The sequence below is a fragment of the Myxine glutinosa genome, chromosome 7 (genome assembly GCF_964187855.1).
Source record: "Myxine glutinosa chromosome 7, kmMyxGlut1.1, whole genome shotgun sequence".
Taxonomy (NCBI): domain Eukaryota; kingdom Metazoa; phylum Chordata; class Myxini; order Myxiniformes; family Myxinidae; genus Myxine; species Myxine glutinosa.
In genome coordinates this window covers 127,331,978-127,354,877 of record NC_136267.1, presented here as the reverse complement: position 1 = coordinate 127,354,877, position 22,900 = coordinate 127,331,978, and the positions used below count along the sequence as shown (strand labels likewise).

Below are 22,900 nucleotides of genomic sequence, written 5' to 3'. Positions count from 1 at the left end.
TGCGTGTAGTAAATGTGTGAACTTATTTGTGGACAATAGTGTCCTCACTGTCAGACAAAACGGTCACGGATGGTCACTTGAACCTTCAATGGTCACTTCATAGCACAGCTGTTGAACAGCCGTTTTGACTGTCAGTGATTAGCTAAGGGGTACGGGATGATTTTAATGAGCTGCATGTGATGTCTTGATATTGGCTTTAAAAAGGCCAGTGCAAAATGGGCATTTCAATCAACATGCCACGATTGTCAAGGGATCAACGGCAGCGTGCCCTGGGCATGCTGCAAGGCGGACTGAGCTACCGTGAGGTGGCACGTCGCCTTGGCTGTTCACACCAGACGATATCGGCCCTGGTGGACAGAGACACCCTCCACAACTCTGCAGATGACAGACCTCGATCAGGGAGGCCAAGAGTCACCACTGCAAGGCAGGACAGGCAGATGGTCCGAAGTCACCTGCGGGATCGATTCCGTCCAGCATCCCGCACTGCGGCAGAAACTCCGGGGCGTGCAAACCCACGGATCTCCAATGATACTGCACGAAGACGACTGCATGACTATGGCCTGACTGCCAGAAGACCATACAGAGGCCCCGTGATGACGGCTGCCCATCGCCGCAACCGACAGAGATGGTGCCAGCAGCATCAGCGGTGGACCTTGGCGCAGTGGAACGAGGTCGCTTGCAGCGATGAGTCAAGGTTCTGTGTGGACAGTCCTGATGGGCGTGAGCGTGTCTGGAGAAGAACTGGCGAGCGATATGCCGATTGTTGCGTGCGTCAAGCCAACAGGTGGGGTGGCCCAAGTGTGATGGTGTGGGCCGCCATATCAGGCCGGTACAGGACGCCACTGGTGGTTGTGGATGGGAATCTTAACGCCCAGCGGTATGTGGATAATGTCCTGCGACCTCATCTGCTGCCATTCCTGCTGGACCACCCAGAACTGAGAACCTTTCAGCATGACAACGCTCGTCCCCATGCTGCTCGCTTTACCACTGCATTTCTCCAAGGCGAGAACATCAACACCATGCAGTGGCCTGCGCTCTCCCCTGACCTGAATCCCATAGAGCACCTGTGGGATGAGCTTGGGAGACGCGTAGTTGGCAGGGCCAGGACACGGGCAGAGCTGCTTCAGACATTGAGGACTGAGTGGGACAGAATCCAGCAGCAATCCATCCAAAGACTGGTAGGCAGTATACGCCGATGATGCACTGCCTGTATCCAAAACAATGGTGGCCACACACGCTATTGAAAGGGGACTGACATTGCACCCTCTGCTGTTCTGTACTGTAGAACAAACTGATGAGATGGTGTATCTTGGTCAAAAACTTGACATGTCATAAATAAAATGCCAATGTTTCAATTAGCAATTGTTGGTTTGTTTTATTTTGAACTGTTACAATTTTATTACATTTCAAACAAGTGGTAAGTTTCTTTTGCGTTTTCGGTCTTTTTGAAGTTGGTCAAAATGGTCAAATTTTTTGGTCAAAATGCCCATTTTGCACCGGCCTTTTTAAAGCCAATATCAAGACATCACGTGCAGCTCATTAAAATCATCCCGTACCCCTTGGCTAATCACTGACAGTCAAAACGGCTGTTCAACAGCTGTGCTATGAAGTGACCATTGAAGGTTCAAGTGACCATCCGTGACCATTTTGTCTGACAGTGAGGACACTATTGTCCACAAATAAGTTCACACATTTACTACACGCAGTGTTATTGTTGATATTTAAAGGTTTCAAAGGTGGTAAGTTTCTTTTGCGTTTTCGGTCTTTTTGAAGTTGGTCAAAATGGTCAAATTCTTCGGTCAAAATGCCCATTTTGCACTGGCCTTTTTAAAGCCAATATCAAGACATCATGTGCAGCTCATTAAAATCATCCCGAACCCCTTGGCTAATCACTGACAGTCAAAACGGCTGTTCAACAGCTGTGCTATGAAATGACCATTGAAGGTTCAAGTGACCATCCGTGACCGTTTTGTCTGACAGTGAGGACACTATTGTCCGCAAATAAGTTCACACATTTACTACACACAGTGTTATTGTTGATATTTAAAGGTTTCAAAGGTGGTAAGTTTCTTTTGCGTTTCAGTATATTGTTGCGGATATGGGATTTGCATCCATCCATATCTGCTTGTAAATATTCCCCTATTTCCTCAATACTTCCCAACTATCCCCAATCCCCCATTCCCTAGTCCCATTTTCTGTAAACAACACTATGTAGACCCGACCTCCCCCTATTTCCCCCCATTAAATGTCGCATCCAGGTCCACCGCATCTCACGTAGACAACTATAGGACATCTTGCTAGTTATTCTTAGTCTATGTCAGTTAAGGATTCGTTTCCATTAATTCTGACCCTTCGTTGCACCAGAATGTGATTGTATGGCACCGTTAGGAAGTTTAGGACCTCCCAATACCTCCCCGCAGCTCTTCCTCACGGTTCAGAAACAACAACAACAGAAACGGCGGCGGCGTGCACAGGGAGTGCGCGTCCTCACTCCGGCTTGGTTGGTAGGGGGTGTTGGGAGGGCACGAGGCCTTCCCCACAAGCCGCCATCGAACATGTGCTCGACGGGGTTACCAAATAGGGGCTCCCTGTCAGCTCCTCGTCAAGGGCGGAGCCCGGTAACCCCCGCACCCAATGGAAGCGGCGGACCGGTCCCATCTGGGGCGGAGCCAACCAGCCGAGGGCGTGTCACTCCCCGCTGAGCATGCGCAGGAAGAGGGAGGTGACGTCAGATGCGTGCTGAGCTTGAAGCAAGAGAGACGTCCCTTCCGAGCGCTGTGAGGCCTCCCTGCATCTCTTGGACCGTGCTTGATCCTGTCCCCGAGCCAAGGTGCACCTTGTGCTATCGAACTACCTGTCCTTCCCTGCCATCAATCCCTGTGTAAGTCAGCCTTGTCCCGTTTGTGTGTGGTCTGTCTGGGGTAAGATAAGATTGTATCTAAGTGCCTATCTCTTCTGTGCCTTTACCTCACTACGTTGTAATCTACCCCTTTTCTCCCCCACTGTAATTATATCCTCCTCTGGAGGTCTTGAGAACTGTACCCCTTGCGTCGTTTCATCTATCCCAGTCGTTGTGTCCTTTCCATCATTGATTTAGCATAGCGCGATTTGGTCAACGTTTGGGTGGAATCGGGGTCTAGTCGGGGAATAACTGTTAGGTCGCGGTAATACACCACCGCTCGGTCGAAATAACATCTAACCGCGATCCGTAACAATTGGTTGTCAGGAGTTGGGATTCGAACCTGGGACTAAATTTATTTAGCCCAAATTTTGGACACCAATTGTGTTATTACCGTAACAATTGGTGTCGAGGAGTGAGATTCGAGGCCCGAACCAAATTTTAAAAAAAACATCTAGGAAAAAATTTGGTCAAAATTATAAAGACAGCGAAATTTGATTTTGTTTTACAAAAAAAAAAAACCCGAATTTTGAAAGTCGCGCTATGGCAGATCAAGACGGCTGGGTTCCGGTAGAGGAGAGTGAGGCAGGGTCGATCCAGGACCAAATTGAGGGACATGAGGAGAGCGAAGCAGTGAGGGCGGCAGGTTCACAAGATGGCGCTCTCGCGCACGAGGTTGCGGGCGCGCAAAATGGCGCCTCGCACATGGCTACGGCGGCCGCACCCGCTGCACAAGTGGGAGGGATGGCCCAAATGCAGGCCCTCATAGAGCAATTTATGGTACAAATGCAGGCGTTCCTCAACCTGCAGAAGGACGAGATGAGGGCTAATAGTCAGCAATTGGGAAACCAGATGGATGCTCAGAGTGAGCAATTAAGAGACGGGTTAAACAATATGGGAAATAAATTTGAGGGATTAGACAATGGGATAGAAGGGATGAAACATGGGTTAACGGGGGTGGAAAATAGAATGGCTGCCCAGGAGAATCAGATAGAGGGAGTGAAAAATAGGTTAGAGGGGTTAGAAAACAGTATGGAAGGCAAATTGAGGGACATGAGGGACCAAGCGGAAAGGGAAGTTAAAAAAATGGGGCAGCAGATAGAGGGGGTCAGAATGGGGGTAGAAACTAAATTGGATGCTCACAGGGAGGAAATGGAGCAGATGAGGGTGGCATCTGGGCAGGAGATGCAAGTGATGGGAGAAGAGATCAGAAGAGGTGTGAGTGAGGAGGTCGGAGGAGTGCGCGAGGAGGTGAGGCACTGTAAGGAGCGCATGGAGAAGGAGGTGAGAAAGGGGACTGTAAAATTGCAAGGTGGTATAGAGGAGTTGACGCTGGGAGTAGAACAACTGACAGTGGGACAAAAGGAGTTCGGGGACCAGGTAAAGAAGAACACAGCGGTAATAGAGGGTTTAAAATCGACACAGAAGGAGATGAAAAAGGACGTAGGGGTAATTAAAAAAGAGTGTCAGACGGTACATGAGGACCTGACGAGGAAAATGAACAAGGTGGTAGAGGTGATGGAGGTTAAAGAGCGGGAGGTGCGGGAGCACATAGAAAAAAATAAGGTGGAGTTAGAGGAAGAATTTAAGGGGGCGCACGAGGAGATGAAGGAGGTGAAGCAGAAATTAGAAGAAGTGGAAGAAGGGGTGAGCGAAATTAAGAAGCGACAGAGAGAGGATAAGAAAGAGATAAAGGAGGAAGTAAAAGAATTGGTCCAAAGTCTGTGTTCGGATCGTGATGATGTGCTCATTAACCGGATGAGGGATTCGCAGGTGATGGAGGAGAAGCGAAGAGAAAGAGGACCCGGTGTAAGTGGTGACCAATATGGTCGTGCGTATGATGCGCCAGGTGATTTAATAAGCTTGGGGGTCGAGATGGACCCGGATGTTCGTGAGAGGCCAAGAGTGAGGTGTATGGCTGGTCCGGAGGGTATGGAACGAGGGTGCGAGCGAGAGGGTCCGGTGATGGGAGAGGTGCGAGGTGTGAGTGAGCAAGGTTGTGGTGGTATGGAATGGGTAGCGGGTTGCGGAAGTGTGACCCATGCATCGACACCAACAGGGGTAGTTTTTAGAGGGACAGGCGAGGCACGGGAGCCCCTTGGGGGTAATGTACTGTGGGGGCCCGGCCGGTTCGGCCCCGCGCTGACCCCGCAAGGGGCGACGCACGGGGTCCGGCAGGCGGGCAGCGACTCACATACGAGGTGGTCCCACAAAGTCCAACTCGCGCCGTATGACGGTGGGTAAGGGTGGCATCCCTGCCACCCTTCCCATGAATGGGGCAAATGCGCTATAGATTATGGGGTGTATGGCAGTGAAAACTAGCCCGGGTGGGTTAGGATATTGTGTGTAGGGATCTAGCGAAGATGACATTAGGTGACGTTAAGGTTTAGATAGTGACTGATACCTGTAGAGGGGACGCAGGTAGATTAGAGTGGATGATAATGACGAGGGAGCGCAATAGTTTAGAGGGACGACTGGGAAGCGCAAGTTTCAGAGGGGAGTAGTTAGATGAGATGATGCTGTGTGAGAACTGGACAGGTGTGTGGAGCAGTGTATGAGTAGTGAGTGTTGTGGATCAGCGCGAATGCGCTTGGGGGAGAGAAGGGTGCAGGCGGCACCAAGTATGAGAGCACAGGTATGCAAGTACAGGTGTGTGGAATATATGGAGCAGAGAATGAGTGGTGTGGAGAGAGTTGGAGTAAGTGGTACGGAGTGGTGTGCATGGTGCGAAGGTGTGGATGGGGGAAGAGTGGACCCCTTTTCACGAGTACCCGGGGAGGGTAGTTTAAAGAATAGTTAGAAGGTATAGGTAAATTGTGGTTGGATATTGGCATTTGTGGTTTGGTTGCAGAATGGTATTGTGGATGGGTGCATTGGTGAGGTGAAATTGGCTGGTCGTGTGGCCTGTTAGTATGAGTGTGAATGGTTGGGCACTCCGCCACTGTTAGATGTCGGCCAGGTGAGGCCGCAGGTGGGCTCTGGGAGCCGTTAGTGTCAGTGGGTGCCTGAGGATCCCGGGTGTGGATCGGGCAGGCCGTGCCAGAGAGGGCACTGAGGGGGTGAGAGTGCGAGAGGGCCTTCCCCAGTTAGTTAGGTTAGGGTGAGGAGCAGGTGAGCTCGGTAGGCAACAACAGTGGTGGAGGTGTGCAGGTAGGCGGACCAGCTGGGAGCGTCACACGACCCAGCCACCGAAATTGTGCGGGGGCACCGAGTGATGAATCGGGGGAGTGAGACCCCAACTTGAGAAGCACCACAGTTTGGTCAATGGGAATTGGTTTTTAGAACCCATAGTGTAAGTTGGCCAATGGATTGGCAGGGAAAGACCCCGGGTAATGTAAAGTTGTTAAAGTCATTTAGGAAATAGTTAGGATTGATGAACCTGTCGCACCATACACAGCCACTTACCTGAGGTGGTGATGATGACTCCACACCTGTGTTCCTTTGTTCTGTGTTGCAGGAAAGGAGAATTGCTGTGTGGATTTGTGAGACGCATCACGACGTGGATGAGACATTGGGGTGATTCCATCTCTCCCTCCTTAGGAGGGACTGATGATGAATTGGTGATGGCAAATTTTGATGTTGAGTTGGAGATGGCAAATTTTGATGAGAGTTGGAAATGGCAAATTTGATTGGTTAGGAGGGAGAGAAGACGAATTTGGTTTATGGGAGGAACGGGGAAGACAGTAGGGACGTTTGTTGATGTGTAAAGTAGATGTTTATGGGTAGTGTTGTGTTTTGTGGATGCAGTAAGGGGTAAGGGAGGGGCAATGTAGGTTACCTGGTGGGGGGGGAGGGGGGCGTACGGAAGGAACGTACCTGTCTCACCTGGTTCCCATGTGCCCCCAGTGTGCATTACCTTGAATTGCGTGCACTTTTGCGCCCTTACCACCTTACTCACTTGTCTTCTTTTGTCTCCCACCTCCGAGGATCTGGCTTTGGGGCAGAGAGAGAGGAGAGAGAGGTGCTGGCTCCGCAGTTGTGGGCCTGTACTTCCGCTGCTTGCTGCCTGGATCGATACACCATATGGACCGCAATTTTTGTGGCCGCCCACAATGGACCGCAGTTCTTTTGCGGTCAAGCACCACCTGTGGATGGACCTCTGGGTCAACGTGGCACCTATGCCATACAGGTGAACCACTTTTAGTTGGCCCCCCTGACGGCCACAATTTAGAAATGGACGCGGTTGGCGCCTTTCTTTATTTCTAAAGAAGCCAGAAGGCCAAGTGCACTCCATGAAGGCAAGACCAGCGGCAGAACATCGGCCGGCTGCGACACCACCGGTGACCATGGACACTTGATTGTGCATTTATTATTGAACACTTTATTGGTGCACCGGATGGTGCTGACTGTGCATAATGGGGTGGTGCTTTTGGTGCTTGGACGGGGTGCTCTGCACATTATTAAAGGCCGTAGGGCCACAGGGCACTCGTGGGTTGGTGTATCGATGCTGGCATGCGTGCTCTCCCTATGCATAACATCTGCATGTGTTCCTCAAAGAACAGGTCCTGGATCGTAGTGTAAATATCAGTCTTGTATAAATGATGCTCCCTACCGGCTGTATGTTTAGTTTGAGGATGCTTTCCGCGACTCGGTTATCCTGTGGGTGTGTTTCTGTTAGGAGAAGGGTGCAACGTCGCAGGGGGACATATTTACTCATTTGTGAACATCTGTAAAACTGTCGCACTCAGGGTTGAGTTAATAGTAGAGGGAACTACATCTGAGTGCCACACTAACGTAGGTAAAAATGTATCGGGTCGGGACGCCCCGAGGTAGAGAAGGGTGCAATGTTGCGGATATGGGATTTACATCCATCCATATCCGCTTGTAAATATTCCCCTATTTCCTCAATACTTCCCAACTATCCCCAATCCCCCATTCCCTAGTCCCATTTTCTGTAAACAACACTCTGTAGACCCGACCTCCCCCTATTTCCCCCATTAAATGTCGCATCCAGGTCCACCGCATCTCACGTAGACAACTATAGGACATCTTGCTAGTTATTCTTAGTCTATGTCAGTTAAGGATTCGTTTCCATTAATTCTGACCCTTCGTTGCACCAGAATGTGATTGTATGGCACCGTTAGGAAGTTTAGGACCTCCCAATACCTCCCCGCAGCTCTTCCTCACGGTTCAGAAACAACAACAACAACAACAACAGAAACGGCGGCGGCGTGCACAGGGAGTGCGCGTCCTCACTCCGGCTTGGTTGGTAGGGGGTGTTGGGAGGGCACGAGGCCTTCCCCACGAGCCGCCATCGAACATGTGCTCGACGGGGTTACCAAATAGGGGCTCCCTGTCAGCTCCTCGTCAAGGGCAGAGCCCGGTAACCCCCGCACCCAATGGAAGCGGCGGACCGGTCCCATCTGGGGCGGAGCCAACCAGCCGAGGGCGTGTCACTCCCCGCTGAGCATGCGCCGCAGGAAGAGGGAGGTGACGTCAGATGCGCGCTGAGCTTGAAGCAAGAGAGACGTCCCTTCCGAGCGCTGTGAGGCCTCCCTGCATCTCTTGGACCGTGCTTGATCCTGTCCCCGAGCCAAGGTGCACCTTGTGCTATCGAACTACCTGTCCTTCCCTGCCATCAATCCCTGTGTAAGTCAGCCTTGTCCCGTTTGTGTGTGGTCTGTCTGGGGTAAGATAAGATTGTATCTAAGTGCCTATCTCTTCTGTGCCTTTACCTCACTACCTTGTAATCTACCCCTTTTCTCCCCCACTGTAATTATATCCTCCTCCGGAGGTCTTGAGAACTGTACCCCTTGCGTCGTTTCATCTATCCCAGTCGTTGTGTCCTTTCCATCATTGATTTAGCATAGCGCGATTTGGTCAACGTTTGGGTGGAATCGGGGTCTAGTCGGGGAATAACTGTTAGGTCGCGGTAATACACCACCGCTCGGTCGAAATAACATCTAACCGCGATCCGTAACAATATATAATACCATCTCTTACAGTTCCTCCTTTCTACATTCCCTAAACTATCGAGAACTCCACCCCTCCTCCAGTGTCCTCAAACGTATTTTTGACTCGAAGGTCTCAAACTCATTTTGCAAAAAATGTTCGTTTCCCATGAATCATACACTTTTCAAAATCCAATCTCACCCCTCCCCTCCAAATCCTCCCCATCACCCATCCCTTTCAAATCTCCCCCCTTGCCCCTTCCCTCCCCTCCCTCCTAAACTCCCCCCACACCCCTCCCCTCCGAGACTCTCCCTCGCTCCTCCCCTCCTAGACTCCCCTCTCACCCCTCCTCCTCAAAGCATCTTCCCTGCTTCTTCCCCCTTACAACTTTCACCTTCATCTCCCCCAACCTTCTGCCTCGCTCTTCCCCCTCCTCAAATAACACCTCACTGTGCCTCACCCAATCTCCATCAAACCTTTTGTCCGCCCCATTCTTCCCTTTCTCCAAGCGATTCTGAAATCTCTGACACACCTTCAACAGCTCTCCCTACCTCTTCCTCCTCTTCCACATCTTACCCTACCCCTCCCCCCACTGTTCTGGACCCGATGCTCCCCCTTCCTCTTCATTAAGGGTATGGACCTCAAACATCCGGGGCCTTCGCTCAAACTTGACTGACCTCTCCATACAGGTTGCTTCTGACAAACCAGATGTGATCTGCTTAACAGAAACTTTCCTCCTTCATGATGTCTCTGATGCCTTGGTATCTCTCCCAGGTTACTCCCTCCTCCGGTATGATAGACCTGAGCCTCGTCCTGGAGGTGGGGTTGCTATCTTTATAAAAAACTCTCTTCCTCACTCGCCCTCCACTGCCCTCTCTCCACCTCACCCCCAGGAATACCTTTGGCTGTGGCTTCCCCTTCGCTCCCACCTTTGGTTCATATGTGTGTTGTACCGTCCACCAAACAGCGATGACTCCATCTACATCTCGCTGTCTGATAATATGGACCAACTTCTATCTACCCATCCCAACTCTCTCTTCCTCATATGTGGTGATTTCAATTGTCACCATGCCAGTTGGCTGGGTGTGGGTACCTCTCTCACCAGCCATGGCTCTTCAGCAAAGGACTTCTGCGACTCACTGGGACTGACACAATCTGTCAATTTCCCGACCTGGATCTCAGTCAACGGAGCATCTTCTCTTCTGGATTTGGTTATGACAAACTTCCCTGAAAATGTCTGCTGCTCTTCTTCTGCTCCAATCGGCTCATCTGATCATGTGCTTGTCAAAGTGGACATCTCTCTGACCATTCTCAGAGAGCCTCCTCAGCGTCGACGAGTCTGGCATTTCACTCAGGCCAACTGGCACGGTCTTCAAGCAGCCATCAATCTGGACTGGTCTCCCATCTCTACCGCCTCTGACATCAACTCATCCTGGGAATTCTTTCAAAGTAAATTGCTCTCTCATGCACAGATTTATCCCATCTCGTCTTCAGTTGTCATACCCTTCCTCCTGTCCATGGTACACGGAATCTTGTGGTGAGGCTGTTGCCCTGAAACAACTTGCTTTCGTCTCCTGGAAAGCAAATCCAACGGAAGGAAATCTCATTTCCTTTCACAAAGCCCGAAACAAGTGTGTGTCCACCCTCAGGAGAGCCAGGAAACAATATATCACCGTTCTCAAGACCGAACTCTCTTATCTGTCTCCCTCTTCCAAATCCTGGTGGCGTCTGGTCAAATCTGTTTCTGGTGTTTGTTCCCCCTCCATCCCCTCCCTCACCTCAAACGGCTTCACGGCTGACTCCGCACGTGAAAAAGCTGAATGCCTCAACTCTGTGTTTGCCTCTAAATCTTGTGTCCCAAACCCATCCCTCTCTGTACCCACCGTACCCAGTCGTACCCAGCTGCTCCTGGACTCTGTGTCCTTTCCTCCTGACAAGGTGGAAAAGTTTCTGTCAACCCTCGACTCTGATTCTGCAACTGGTCCTGACGGCATCAGCCCACGGGTCCTAAAATCATGTTCTTCCGCTCTTTCACTCCCTCTTTCTGTTCTCTTCACCCTCTCTTTTGCTCAAGGTCATCTGCCATCTGCTTGGAAATCAGCCAACATCACCGCTTTGCACAAAAAAGGTGCAAAAACAGATCCCAGCAACTACAGACCAATCAGCCTTCTCCCAATTATCAGCAAAGTCATGGAATCCATCATTGCTTCAGATATGAAATCTTTCCTCTTCTCCAATGGCTTGATCTCTGATCATCAATTTGATTTCAGACCTGGTCACTCTACTCTGGACATGCTGCTTCTGCTTTCTCAACAATGGATGGAGGTCCTCAACGCCAAACAGGAAATTAGAGCTGTCTCCCTTGACATTTCACGTGCCTTCGATACGGTCTGGCACCCTGCTCTGCTCACCAAACTCTCCTCCTTTTGTATCCATGGAAATCTCCACGCATGGCTGGCGGACTTCCTCTCTGGTCGTAGTCAACGTGTGGCCCTGAATGGGTTTCTCTCATCTCCTCTTCCTGTTCAGGCTGGAGTTCCCCAAGGTAGTGTTCTGGGCCCTGTGCTTTTTCTGGTCTTCATCAATGATCTCTCTGACTCTCTTGAAAATCCTCTCTATCTCTTTGCTGACGACTCTACTCTCTGTCGCTCCATTCCTCATCCCTCAGATCGGCAGTCTGCAGCCTTCTCACTCTCTGCAGACCTGGACAAAATCACAGACTGGGCAAACAAATGGAACATGTCTTTCAATCCTGATAAATCTCACACTCTTACGATGTCTCTCCGAAAAGACCGACTGGAAAACCCTCCCATCCACTTTCTGAATATTCCTCTCCAAGAAGTTCTGTCACTCAAGCTTTTGGGTCTCACTATTTGCCATGATCTTTCCTGGGAAAACCACATTTCAAATCTGGCCTCCAAAGCCAGTCGCCCGACTGTGCATCCTCCGTCGTGCGAAGTCCTTCCTTGGCACACCTGAACTCCTCACCACATACAAGGCTTTCATCCGCAGCTCTATGGAATACTGCTCTCCCCTCTGGTCTGGTGCTCCTGCCTCACACCTAGCCCGTCTTCACGCTGTTGAAACCAAAGCGTTCAGAATCATTGGAATCTCCCGCGATGAAGCTAACTCCAAAGGCCTTTCACTCACTCTCCTGGCAGGTTGGTGGTCTTTCCGTCTTCTACCGACTCCTCTCTGGCCTTGCCCCCCCCAGCCCTCTCTGGGCTCTGTCCCCCAAATATTCCTACAGGTCGCACAAGATCTGCCTGCAACCCTCTTATGGTTAAACTGCCAAAATCAAGACTTTCTGCTCACCTTCACTCCTCTTTTCTCCCGCCTCTGGAACAAACTCCCTCACTCTCTTCAATCCCACTCCACCCTCCAGGTCTTTAAAACAGCTGTTCACCACCATCTCTTATCCTCCCCCATCCAAAACCTTGATCTTTTCTACCCCCGCTAATTTCGGTCCCCTTGTGTTTTATACCTCTCCCCCCCCCCCCTCCCCCTCCCACGCCTCCTGCCCCCAAGCCCTCTCCCTCCCACACTTCTCCCTGCTCTCAAATGTTGTGGTTGTGTGCTTCCCCTTCTCTCCCCATCTTGTCTTCCGCTCCCTCTTTTTGTATATTTTGTTTGTCTGGTTGATTTGTTTGTGAAATAAATGTTAGCTCTTTCACGAGCCTCGATTCAGTATACAAAAAAAGTACTTTTTGCTTTGGCATTGCTGTTTAGCTATTTCTGGTACAATGTATAACACCATGTAACCTCTCCTATACCCGAACTCCTGTATGCACATAACTTTTGTGTGGCCCCTTAAGGTGTGTAAAGTGTGAGGAAAAGTGTGCGTTTTCAATTCTGTGAAACAACAGCATTTGCAGAGCTGTTTGTGCCTTTATAGGAAGTATTTTAACAACTGCTGCCGGTAATATAGTGAAGCTGTGCCATTATTATAATGTTTCATTAAACACTGGAATTTGACTGGCGTTTGTCTGGTCTTACCTGCAATTTGGTTGTTGTCGCCTGTCATCTGTCGGAGAGCGGAAAAATAAGGCTTGCTGGGAAAAGTGAGCCAGTTGAGTATCCTGTGCTGGAGTGGCGCTCGTCATGTGTGTGTGTGTGTGTGTGTGTGTGTGTGTGTGTGTGTATGTGTGCGTGTGCGTGTGTGCGGCCAGACTGCAGACTTTGGTGTGCTAAGGCCGACTGTATCACCTTCCCAAGCTGAATTGCTCTATCCACGTGAATTGCATTGCTATGTTAAAGTTCCCTTTCTTTCTTCCAGGCATTTCTGTTTGCTTCAACTTGTTTACATGGATTAAAGAACAATTGCAGAAGTTATGCAGGTAAGATAGAAAGTGCTTGAGTTTTGCTTCTCTATTCTGTTGCAGTCTGAATTTTTTTTTTCTGTGAATAAAAAGTGTTTAAATTTGTTAAATTAAATTTGGGCATGGAGATTTTTGGCAGTACTGCCTTTTCCGAGGTAGCATTTTAGTACCCCGATGCCATTAAGAGTCATTAACAAAGTAAATGGGCTGACACTATATAGAGAATAGACAAGGTAAGGTGGGTGCAGTTAATGCCTCCCTTATTTATGATCCTCAATGAGCTAGTTGGGATTTTGCAACATATGATAGCAACATGAGATATCTTCTGAGGCAGCTTGGTTTCCCAAAGCTGGGAATCTAAATTTTTAATACAGCTACCTTCAGCTGCATATAAGCTGTTTATACATGTGAGCATGGTGTTTGTTCAAGGTGGAAAAACCTCATGGGGAAGGGGGATAAAATTAGTATTAATATTATTTTGTAATAACCGTTAGTCCGATTGCCAATACATTTTCACGATAGGATCGCCTCCTCCTGTATAATTTTTCCATGATAATTATGATGTCATAGGTCACGTGGTATGGGCGCCATCTTGGAAAACGCGAAAAACTTTCCACCCTATAAATCTTTGAAACCGCTTCACGGAAAAAAAATTAAACATGGCTCATTGTCATGGTTGTCCATGGAAACCTCCACGCATGGCTTGCGGACTTCCTAACCGGTCGCAGTCAACATGTGGCCCTGAATGGATTTCTCTCATCACCCCTTCCTGTTCAGGCTGGAGTTCCCCAAGGCAGTGGTCTGGGCCTCTGGGCCCTGTGCTTTTTCTGGTCTTCATCAGTGATCTGTCGGACTCTCTGGAAAATCCTCTCTATCTCTCTGCTGATGACTTCATTCTCTGCCGCTCCATACCTCATCCCTCAGATCGGCAGCCTGCAGCCTCCTCACTCTCTGCTGACCTGGACAAATTCACAGACTGGTCAAACAAGTGGAACATGTCTTTCAATCCTGACAAATCTCACACTCTTACTATGTCTCTCCGAAAAGACCGACTGGAAAACCCTCCCATCTACTTTCTCAACAATCCTCTCCAAGAAGTTCTGTCGCTCAAGCTTTTGGGTCTCACTATCTGCCATGATCTTTCTTGGGAAAACCACATTTCCAAGCTGGCCTCCAAAGCCAGTCGTCGACTGGGCATCCTCCGTCGTGCGAAGTCCTTCCTTGGCACACCTGAGCTCCTCACCACAAACAAGGCTTTCATCCGCAGCTCAATGGAATGCTGTTCCCCCCTCTGGGCCGGTACTCCTGCTTCACACCTAGCTCGGCTTCACGCTGTTGAAGCCAAAGCTTTCAGAATCATTGGAATCTCCTGCGATGAAGCGAACTCCGAGGGCCTTTCACTCACTCACCGCAGGCAGGTTGGTGGTCTTTCTGTCTTCTACCGACTCCTCTCTGGCCTAACTCCCCCAGCTCTCTCTGGGCTCTGTCCCCCATATATTCCTACAGGTCGCACAAGATCTGCCAGCAACCCTCTTATGGTTAAACTGCCAAAATAAAGACTCTCTGCTCACCTTTACTCTTTCATTCCTCTTTTCTCCCGCCTCTGGAACAAATTACCACACTCTCTTCAATCCCACTCCTCCCTCCAGGTCTTTAAAACAGCTGTTCACCACCATCTCTTATCTTCCCCCATCCAAAACCTCGATCTTTTCTACCCCCGTTAATTCACCGCAGATCCACTTTTTTGAAATACCGACTTATTTCCTGGAAGTCCGAGCAGTGTCCATGTGTTTTATACCTCTCCCACCTCCCTCATCCCCCCCAAGCCCTCCCACAGATCTCCCAATGTCCCTGTTCTCTACTGTTGTACTTTTGTGCTTCTCTCTCTCTCCCCATCTTGTCTCCCGCCCCCTTTATTATGTTTTATGTGTCCATTTACGTTTTTTGTCATTAATGTTAGCTCTTGCATGAGCCTCGATCTTGTATATAAAAAAAATTGTGAAATACTCCCTATTGGGAACAACATATATTCATGATGATGTCATTGGTGCCTTCATCATGACATCATAATTCGACAAGTAGAACTCTTGATCCGATCAGTTTCAAATTTATTCAGCGTGATCTAGGGATAAATTGGGCGAGGAAAAAAATTGATGACGTCATCGGTCACGTGGTTCGGCAGCCATATTTTTACGGCGTATCCCGTGGAGTAATGCCGCCTGGAACAGCGTTTGTCTGTCTGTCTGGTGCATGTATGTATGTTTGTCCCTCACAAATTTCCAACAATCAGAGCTGAGGATCTGGTCACATGGCAGGGGGATAGCAGATCCCCCACTCAGCAGATACAAGACTAATGCTCTTGTTCATTCAATGCACATCAGTGCGCTCTTCGTTATTGTCATATCTCATTTATTATTTTATTTATCATATGTCACATTATAGGTAATTGTCACATCTCACACATTAGCTCTCACATGAGCCCTGACTTAGTATACAACAACATGCATTTTAAGGCCATTTTCCCTGCAAGAGCGGGGGTTAGCCTTGCGGTCCCCATGACAATCTTCTCCATTTTTCCCTATTTTCTGCATCTCTCCTTGTTAACCCCCTTGCCCGCATATCTTCTTCCACCGTCTTTAGCCAAGTCTTTCTCGGTCTTCCCCGTCCTCTACTTCCTTCTACATTCATTTCCATCACTCTTCTCAACCAGTCACTTTCATCCTTCCTCAACACATGACCAAACCATCTCAACCTGTTCCTCTTCACAGCATCAATCACAGGCTCTATTCCCATCATCTTTCGCAAATCATCATTTGTCTTCCTCTCTCTCAGCGACACTCCACACATCCACCGAACCATTCGCATTTCCACCCTTTCCAGCCTTCGTTGCTGCTCTACATTCATGACCCATGTCTCACTCCCATAAATCATAACACTTCTCACACATGCAGCATACACCTTTCCCTTCAGCTTCAACGACACTCCCCTCCTCATCAGCACGCCACTCAGTTCCCGAAACCTCTTCCATGCACATCTCACTCTAGCAACCGTTGCCGAGTCTGATCCACCTTCTCCATTCAGCATGTCTCCGAGATAGCAAAATGTTTTCACACCTTCCAGCTTCAGGCCGTCTCCAAGATCCAACTCAACATTTCTTCCATCTGCAGCTCCCTCTGTGCACACCTTACATTTGAATGTAGCTGCCACACTGGTTAATGACCCCTCTCAGACCACTACATTTTTGATGAACCCACTCAGCGCACATTGTACATTGAATGGAATTCACTCCGACACCCTTCCTGCACACAGCACATGGCCACTTCCCAGTTCTTTCCACCTCACCACATGCTTTACCACTTGCCATCACCCTCGTCTTTCCTATATTCACCTTCAGACCTTTTCTCTCCATACTTTCCTTCCATTTGTTCATCTTTTCCTTCAGTCCATCCATACTTTCCGCAATCAACACCAGATCATCTGCATACAACAACTCCCACGGTAGACCCTCCTTTACGGTCTGAGCCAGCACCTCCATCACAGCTACAAATAGTAGTGGACTTAGTACCGACCCCTGATGCACTCCCACCTTCACCTCAAACTCACCACTGTTCCCGTCCTTCGTCCTTACAGCTGTGCGCGCTCTTTTGTACATTGCCATCACAACTCTGATCAACCATTCCTCCACTTCTAACTTCCTCAATGCCCATGTCAATACTTTGCGTGGAACCCTATCGAATGCTTTCTCCAGATCAACAAACCCAAGAAACAACTTCTTCCTCTTCTCCATGTACTTCTCCTGCAACTGCCTTACAATAAAAAGCGCGTCTGTCGTTCCTCTTCCTGGCATAAATCCAAACTGCATTTCGTCGATCTTCACCTTCTTCCTTGTCCTCTCCAACACCCTTTCCAATACCTTCATTCCATGCTCCAATAACTTTATCGCTCGGTACGAGCCACACTCCAGAGGGTCACCTTTCCCCTTGTATAGAGGGACAAGGGTACTCAGTTCCCAATCCACTGGAATGCAGCCTTCTTTCACCACAAGATTACAGATCTCTGTCATTCTCTTCACACCCCAACTTCCTGCTGCCTTCAACATATCTCCCACAACTCCCGTCGGCCCTCCCGCTTTTCTACTCTTCATTGCTTTTATCGCTTCCTCAACTTCCTTCTCAGTTATCTTCTCTGCCGGTCCTAAAACTGGTTACTCTCTATGTTGCCATCCCATTCATTCTCTGTATTCAACAGCATTCCCATATATCTTTTCCATCTTCCTTTAATTCCATCTGGGTCCACAACAATTTGTCCCACTTCATCCTTCAAGCAACTCACCCCCATCACATCACACCTCTCTTTCGCTATCTGCTTTGCAATCCTGAATACCGCTCTCTGACCCTCTTCCGAATCCAAGCGTTCTCCGAACATTTTCCTACATGTCTCCTGCGCCTTTGCTTCCTCTTTCTTTGCAGCCTTCTTGGCTGCCTTATAACTTTCATGCTCTGCTTTTTCTGCTCCCGTACCCTTCGCCTTCTGCCACTCCTTGAACTTCTTCCTCTTCTTGTCAATCCTCTTTCCAACTTCATCATCCCACCACCATGTTTCCGAGTGCCTCGGTGGTCCTTTTGTCCATCCACATACCTCACCAACTGCTCCCAACAGACTATCTTTCATTGACATCCAACCACTTTCAAGCTCAACCACATCATCCTCGACCCGACTCAGCCTCTCTTTTAATACCTCCCTTTCTGTCACCTCTTTCAACCTCCACACCTTCATTCTCGGTTGGTACTTCACCCGCCGAGCTCTCCTCGCACCTTTCACCCTTATGTCGCAGACAACCAAGTGGTGCTGTGAAACAGCCTCCTCCCCCGGGATCACCTTTGTGTCCCGGAGGTGCCCCCTATCTCGCCTACGCACCATCAGGTAGTCAACAGTTGTCGTCGATCCACCTGACGTGTATGTAACAAGCTTATTATCCCCTTTCTGGAACTGAGTCTTACAAATCAACAAATCAGCTCCATCAGCAAACTCTAAAATCCTTTCACCTTCTCCATTTCTCACACCATATCCGTAACCCCCATGAACTCCCTCAAAACCATCCATACTCCTTCCCACATGTCCATTTAGGTCTCCTCCTACCACAACAACTTCCTCATCTTTCACGTTTCCCATCAGCTTCTCTATCGCACACCAGAACTTGTCCTTCTCTTCATCGTTCCGACCAACCTGCGGAGCATATCCCAAGATGATGTTCACCAAGAGCTTTCCAATCATCATTTTCACCATCATCAACCTATCACTCACTCTGGTCACACTCACCACACTGTCTACAAACCCGTCAGAAAACAGGACACCAACACCATTCACGCCCTCCGGGCACCCTTGCCACACAACCTTGTATTTCTGTCCCTGCCTACCCTTCACCATTCTCACACCACTTCCCTTCCATCTCGTCTCTTGCACACAACATATGTCCACTCTTCTTCTGGCCAATACTTCCACCACTTCTCCTGATCTCCCTGTCATTGTCCCTACATTCAATGTCCCAAACCTCAGAAACCGATCTCCACTTCGGGCTGTACCCTGCCCATATGTAGTTCTAATTGTCATGGTTCTCTTTTTGAGGCAATGTTTTTATGGCCGGATGCCCTTCCTGACGCCAACCCCCCAGTCGCCTCTTACGACACGCAGGGATACGGTGTACCTATTCTAACCAGGGTATACACCGTACACGCCGGTCCAAGTCAATTCATGTAAAACTAAAAGCACAAGGATGGCCGAGTCATCCTCCCAAATACATTACACATACAAGCTCCTCCACAAGCTTAAGATCACCATTGATAACAAAGAAAAGGTTCGTTTACACTGCACGTAAAGTATCTAAGATGGCCAGGCATACAGAATGTAAACGCAACACTTTCGAGGGTGATGATGCACAAAAGAAAATGCTTGATGCTTGATGAAATGAAAATGAAAATGCTTGATGAAAATGCTTGGTGCACGAAAAAACGATCAATAAACTATATTCCCAAATGGAGCACTCCCAAACATACCCAAATACAGACAAAGGGAAATCCAACTGAAAAACAAAGAGGTGTGATTTAGTGGGCACTTAGTCTTAAATCGGCTGGTGTATCTCCTCAGGAATCGTCAAAGATCGTCCGAGGCCCTGGCGTCTTTGCGCATGAAACACACTCCTTGGCGTGAAGTAGGCCTTCCGCGTGAAGCGAACGGCCTTGGCGTGCAGCTCGCTCTTCCCAGCCGTGCTTGTCCTCACGATGTCTGCACGGAAACCACAACTCTCCGCCAACAGTTCCCCTCCTCACGACCGACCCCAGCAAGACGTCAGAAGACGACCGCTCCTGATGAAGCCGGGACTCGAACTCGCACGACGTGAGAATGTCTTGCCTGATCGATGTACCTCCAAATTGGCTGGTGTATCTCATCAGAGATCGTCTGAGGCCTTGGCGGGAAAATGTGTTCGTTGGCGCGAACTCGGCCTCGCTGCGTGTCCGCTCCACGCACAGCTTAAAGAAGGTCCGCAGGACGAACCGCCGCTTCGAAGTCAGCACGAACCAGGACGCACAGCTTAAAGAAGGTCCGCTGGACGAACCGCCGCTTCGAAGTCAGCACGAACGACGATCTCTAAACTTTGATGCCGTGGAGAGCTCGAAAGTACGATTCCTCGCTCGAAGGGTATACAAAAACAAAGTATACAAACAAAAACAGCTCAAAGTATACAAAAACAGTATACAAAATAAAAATCTCTCCCTACTTCTACAACAACATGCTCATCTGATATTTTCATCTACTTCACAGTCTATTCCCATTTAGTCATCCAGAGCCTTATTATGTTTTCGGTTAATTTAATTAATACGTTTTAATTCCCTTCTATTCAATGCACCCTGCATATACATTCATGTATTCCCCGAGCATTATGTGCAAAAATGAATTGGTTACGGAAAAGTTTGCTGTCTGATTGTTTCATTTACTCACCTTGTACTCCTGTTAATTGTGTTCCAGGAAAGGACCAGCACCTACAGAGCAATTTGTTGTCACACCTTCATTTGTTCCTGGAGGGATATCCACAACCCAGTTGACTGAGGAGAATGAGGACTTTGCCTTGCGTGAACGCTTCCACCGTTCATCCACTGTTACACCAGCTGCTCTAACCACACAGGATCAATGAGGACCTCTGAAACGCTTTCCATCAGTCTTTGTGCTCCATATTTCACAAAGAGGAAATATGCTGGAAATTGTAGACGAGGAGAGACATACAATGGAGGAGACGCACACTCGATCCCTGGTGAATTTTGGACTGAACGTTTACGTCAAACCTGAAGGTCGATTCTTGTTGCATCAAAACCGTCGATGATGCACAAAACTACCATCCTTTCCAGGTGCAAAATTTCACAACTACCAACAACAAAATTGCACTACTATTTATTAATGCGTGTACCTCATGCCACAAACACACTTCAGTAACGTGGAGAGTGAATGGAAGATGTTCAAGTATGTATTAGTATATCACTGAAAAAAATTGTAACTTATAACTATGAGGGTAATTCAAAAGATTCTAGGAACGAAATTATCACAATCGTCCAGAATGCCAAGTTTTTGTATTTTTCAACATCATTTCCATACTTTCCATTCCACAGCATAGTTTTTTGACTTCATTGCACTTGCTCCATTTTTCCTTCAAGCTTTTTATTTTAGTAAAATAGGTTTCAGATTGTTCGTTCAGCCATCTCTTAGTTGCTTCGGCCGGTTGGTCATAGTTGGTGAATCAATGGCCATGCAGGTGGGACTACCTGCAAAACCATCGAGCAGCCTCTGAGGCCAGGGACAGGCTGTACGGAGGGTGATCCACCGCTCAAAGTCACAGTGATGGATGGTGGGCAACACTGCACTTGTAAACAGGCATGTTCTTATTAGCGAGGAGCATTAACCACTTTTTTGTCCTTGGTGTAACATTCCCCTGTGATTGTAGTTTTGCGAGGTGTATAGCTCATCGGTCGGATTCCCTTGACATCCTAAAACAATGAAGATCATGATGTCATTGGGTGAGGGTTAGGTGTGCTATTTATCGGGTGGTGTGGATTATTTGCTCTTTAATTGCACCAAACCAATTTGGTATTAAGGTCCTGGGAGTGAATCCATGTTTCGTCATCAGTAAGTCGGTGAAAATTAAAATTGTCTGAATCTGTGTTTAACGGTTCGAGAAGCATCAACCCTTATCAGACGTATCTTCGTTTCTCTTAAGCATCATTGTGTTTCATGCAAACTTGTATACAGTAGTTATAACTTTGTTCCATGGAGTTACTTCTTTGTTTTTTCAAATGCTATTCCACCCCATTCCCACCCCTCATGGGCAACGGAGGTTTTTACTTGTTTTCTTGGACAAGTGTGCTCGTAATATGGTCTTAATTAAACATTTGTCTTTGGCTAGAGCAATAATGGTTGGCGCCAACACTAATAAGGGTTGATGATAAATGTTAGGTGATAAAAAGGGATCTTCACATGTATTAAAATGGTATTCATGCACAATACAACTACCTTCTAAAAGGAAGGTTAAAATGTATTGAATCTTAATTGTAGTTTCCTACCTTCGTGGTCGACGTGTTCCCTTGAATTGTTTGTTTTGGATCATTTTTATTCTGGATGGTATTCTTTATGTTCAACCCTATAACGTTGGGATGAGTTTATTTTGGTTTGAAATAAAAGCAATCTTTCCCACGAGATAAGTTAATAAACTTGCATCAATTTATTGAGCCAATAAACAATCCATTTTGGGTAACTGGAGTGGTTATCATCATGGTACGGAATCTATCCGAATGACTTGTTTGTTGTGACACACACGGAAATTACGTTACCTAAATGTTTTATAGTTTGCAATGCATGGAGTGGCTGAGAGAGCCAAATGTTTTTATGACTGCGATATACTTGGAAAGCAGAGCTTGAAGTGCCATTCAGACTTTCATGACACTCCTAATACTTGGAACGGCTCCAGTTATTCTCACTTCCTTGTGAGGTCTGCCAGGAAACGTTTTTAGCACAAGTCTTCAACTGAACTGGCTGGCCAGGCCTTCATTGGAGTGAAGGTGGCAGCAATTTGGAGTTTGGCCAGCTTACTCTTTGCTTTAACATCCGACATATCTTTAACATCTTTAAAGGGTGGGATCTTTAACATCCAACAGCAAATGCTGGCAGATTCCCAATTTAACATCCCTCTGATTAATGACACTGTTCACAAAGCACCAAATCCCAGTCTGTAGTCGGGATAATAATCTCACCAAGATGAGAGCACGAAGATAAGTGTTCTACCTCTGCACCGCACTGTCAATGTACGTGTCTACTAATCAAACTGCATGTGATAATTTGAGAAGTGTCTCTACCTCTTATATCTCTTCCTCCAATGGGGGGGGGGGGGGGGGGGGGACAAATATATATATATATATATATAAATATAAATATAAATATATTGTTGTGGATCTCGAGCTCGTCGACGTATTGAGAAGGGGTTAAGCCCTGCTCCCCCTCGAGCTTCGAGTCCACGAGGCCGCCCCCACGCTATACTCGTGGAGGACGGATTGCTGGGCAATTCCAGCCGCCGAGCCCACAGCTAACGCGTGGAAGGGTTTCCGGTCACAACCCGAGTACCTTCGACACACGCCGCCGCAAGAACGGGGGCTGAACGTCACACGAGTCACGCGGGTATGGTACACCCGAGCGGTTTGTGCGTCGCGTAACTCGTGCCGTTAATCACTATGAACCCCATCGAGCAGTTTTA

General features: G+C 48.2%; 1 protein-coding gene across 4 annotated transcripts in view; it reads left to right on the top strand.

The window, feature by feature from the left end:
- Nucleotides 1-21,939, top strand: part of SLC12A8 (solute carrier family 12 member 8) — a 73,834-nt gene extending 51,895 nt beyond the window's left edge. For all 4 annotated transcript variants that reach the window (XM_068123193.2, XM_078782279.1, XM_068123195.2 and 1 more), the window contains 2 exons: nucleotides 13,068-13,128; nucleotides 20,134-21,939. In XM_068123193.2, coding sequence (XP_067979294.2) covers nucleotides 13,068-13,128; nucleotides 20,134-20,299 — 227 coding nt within the window. In that variant the 3' untranslated portion in view covers nucleotides 20,300-21,939. The remainder of the gene's footprint in view (nucleotides 1-13,067; nucleotides 13,129-20,133) is intronic.
- Nucleotides 21,940-22,900: the final 961 nt, after the last annotated feature.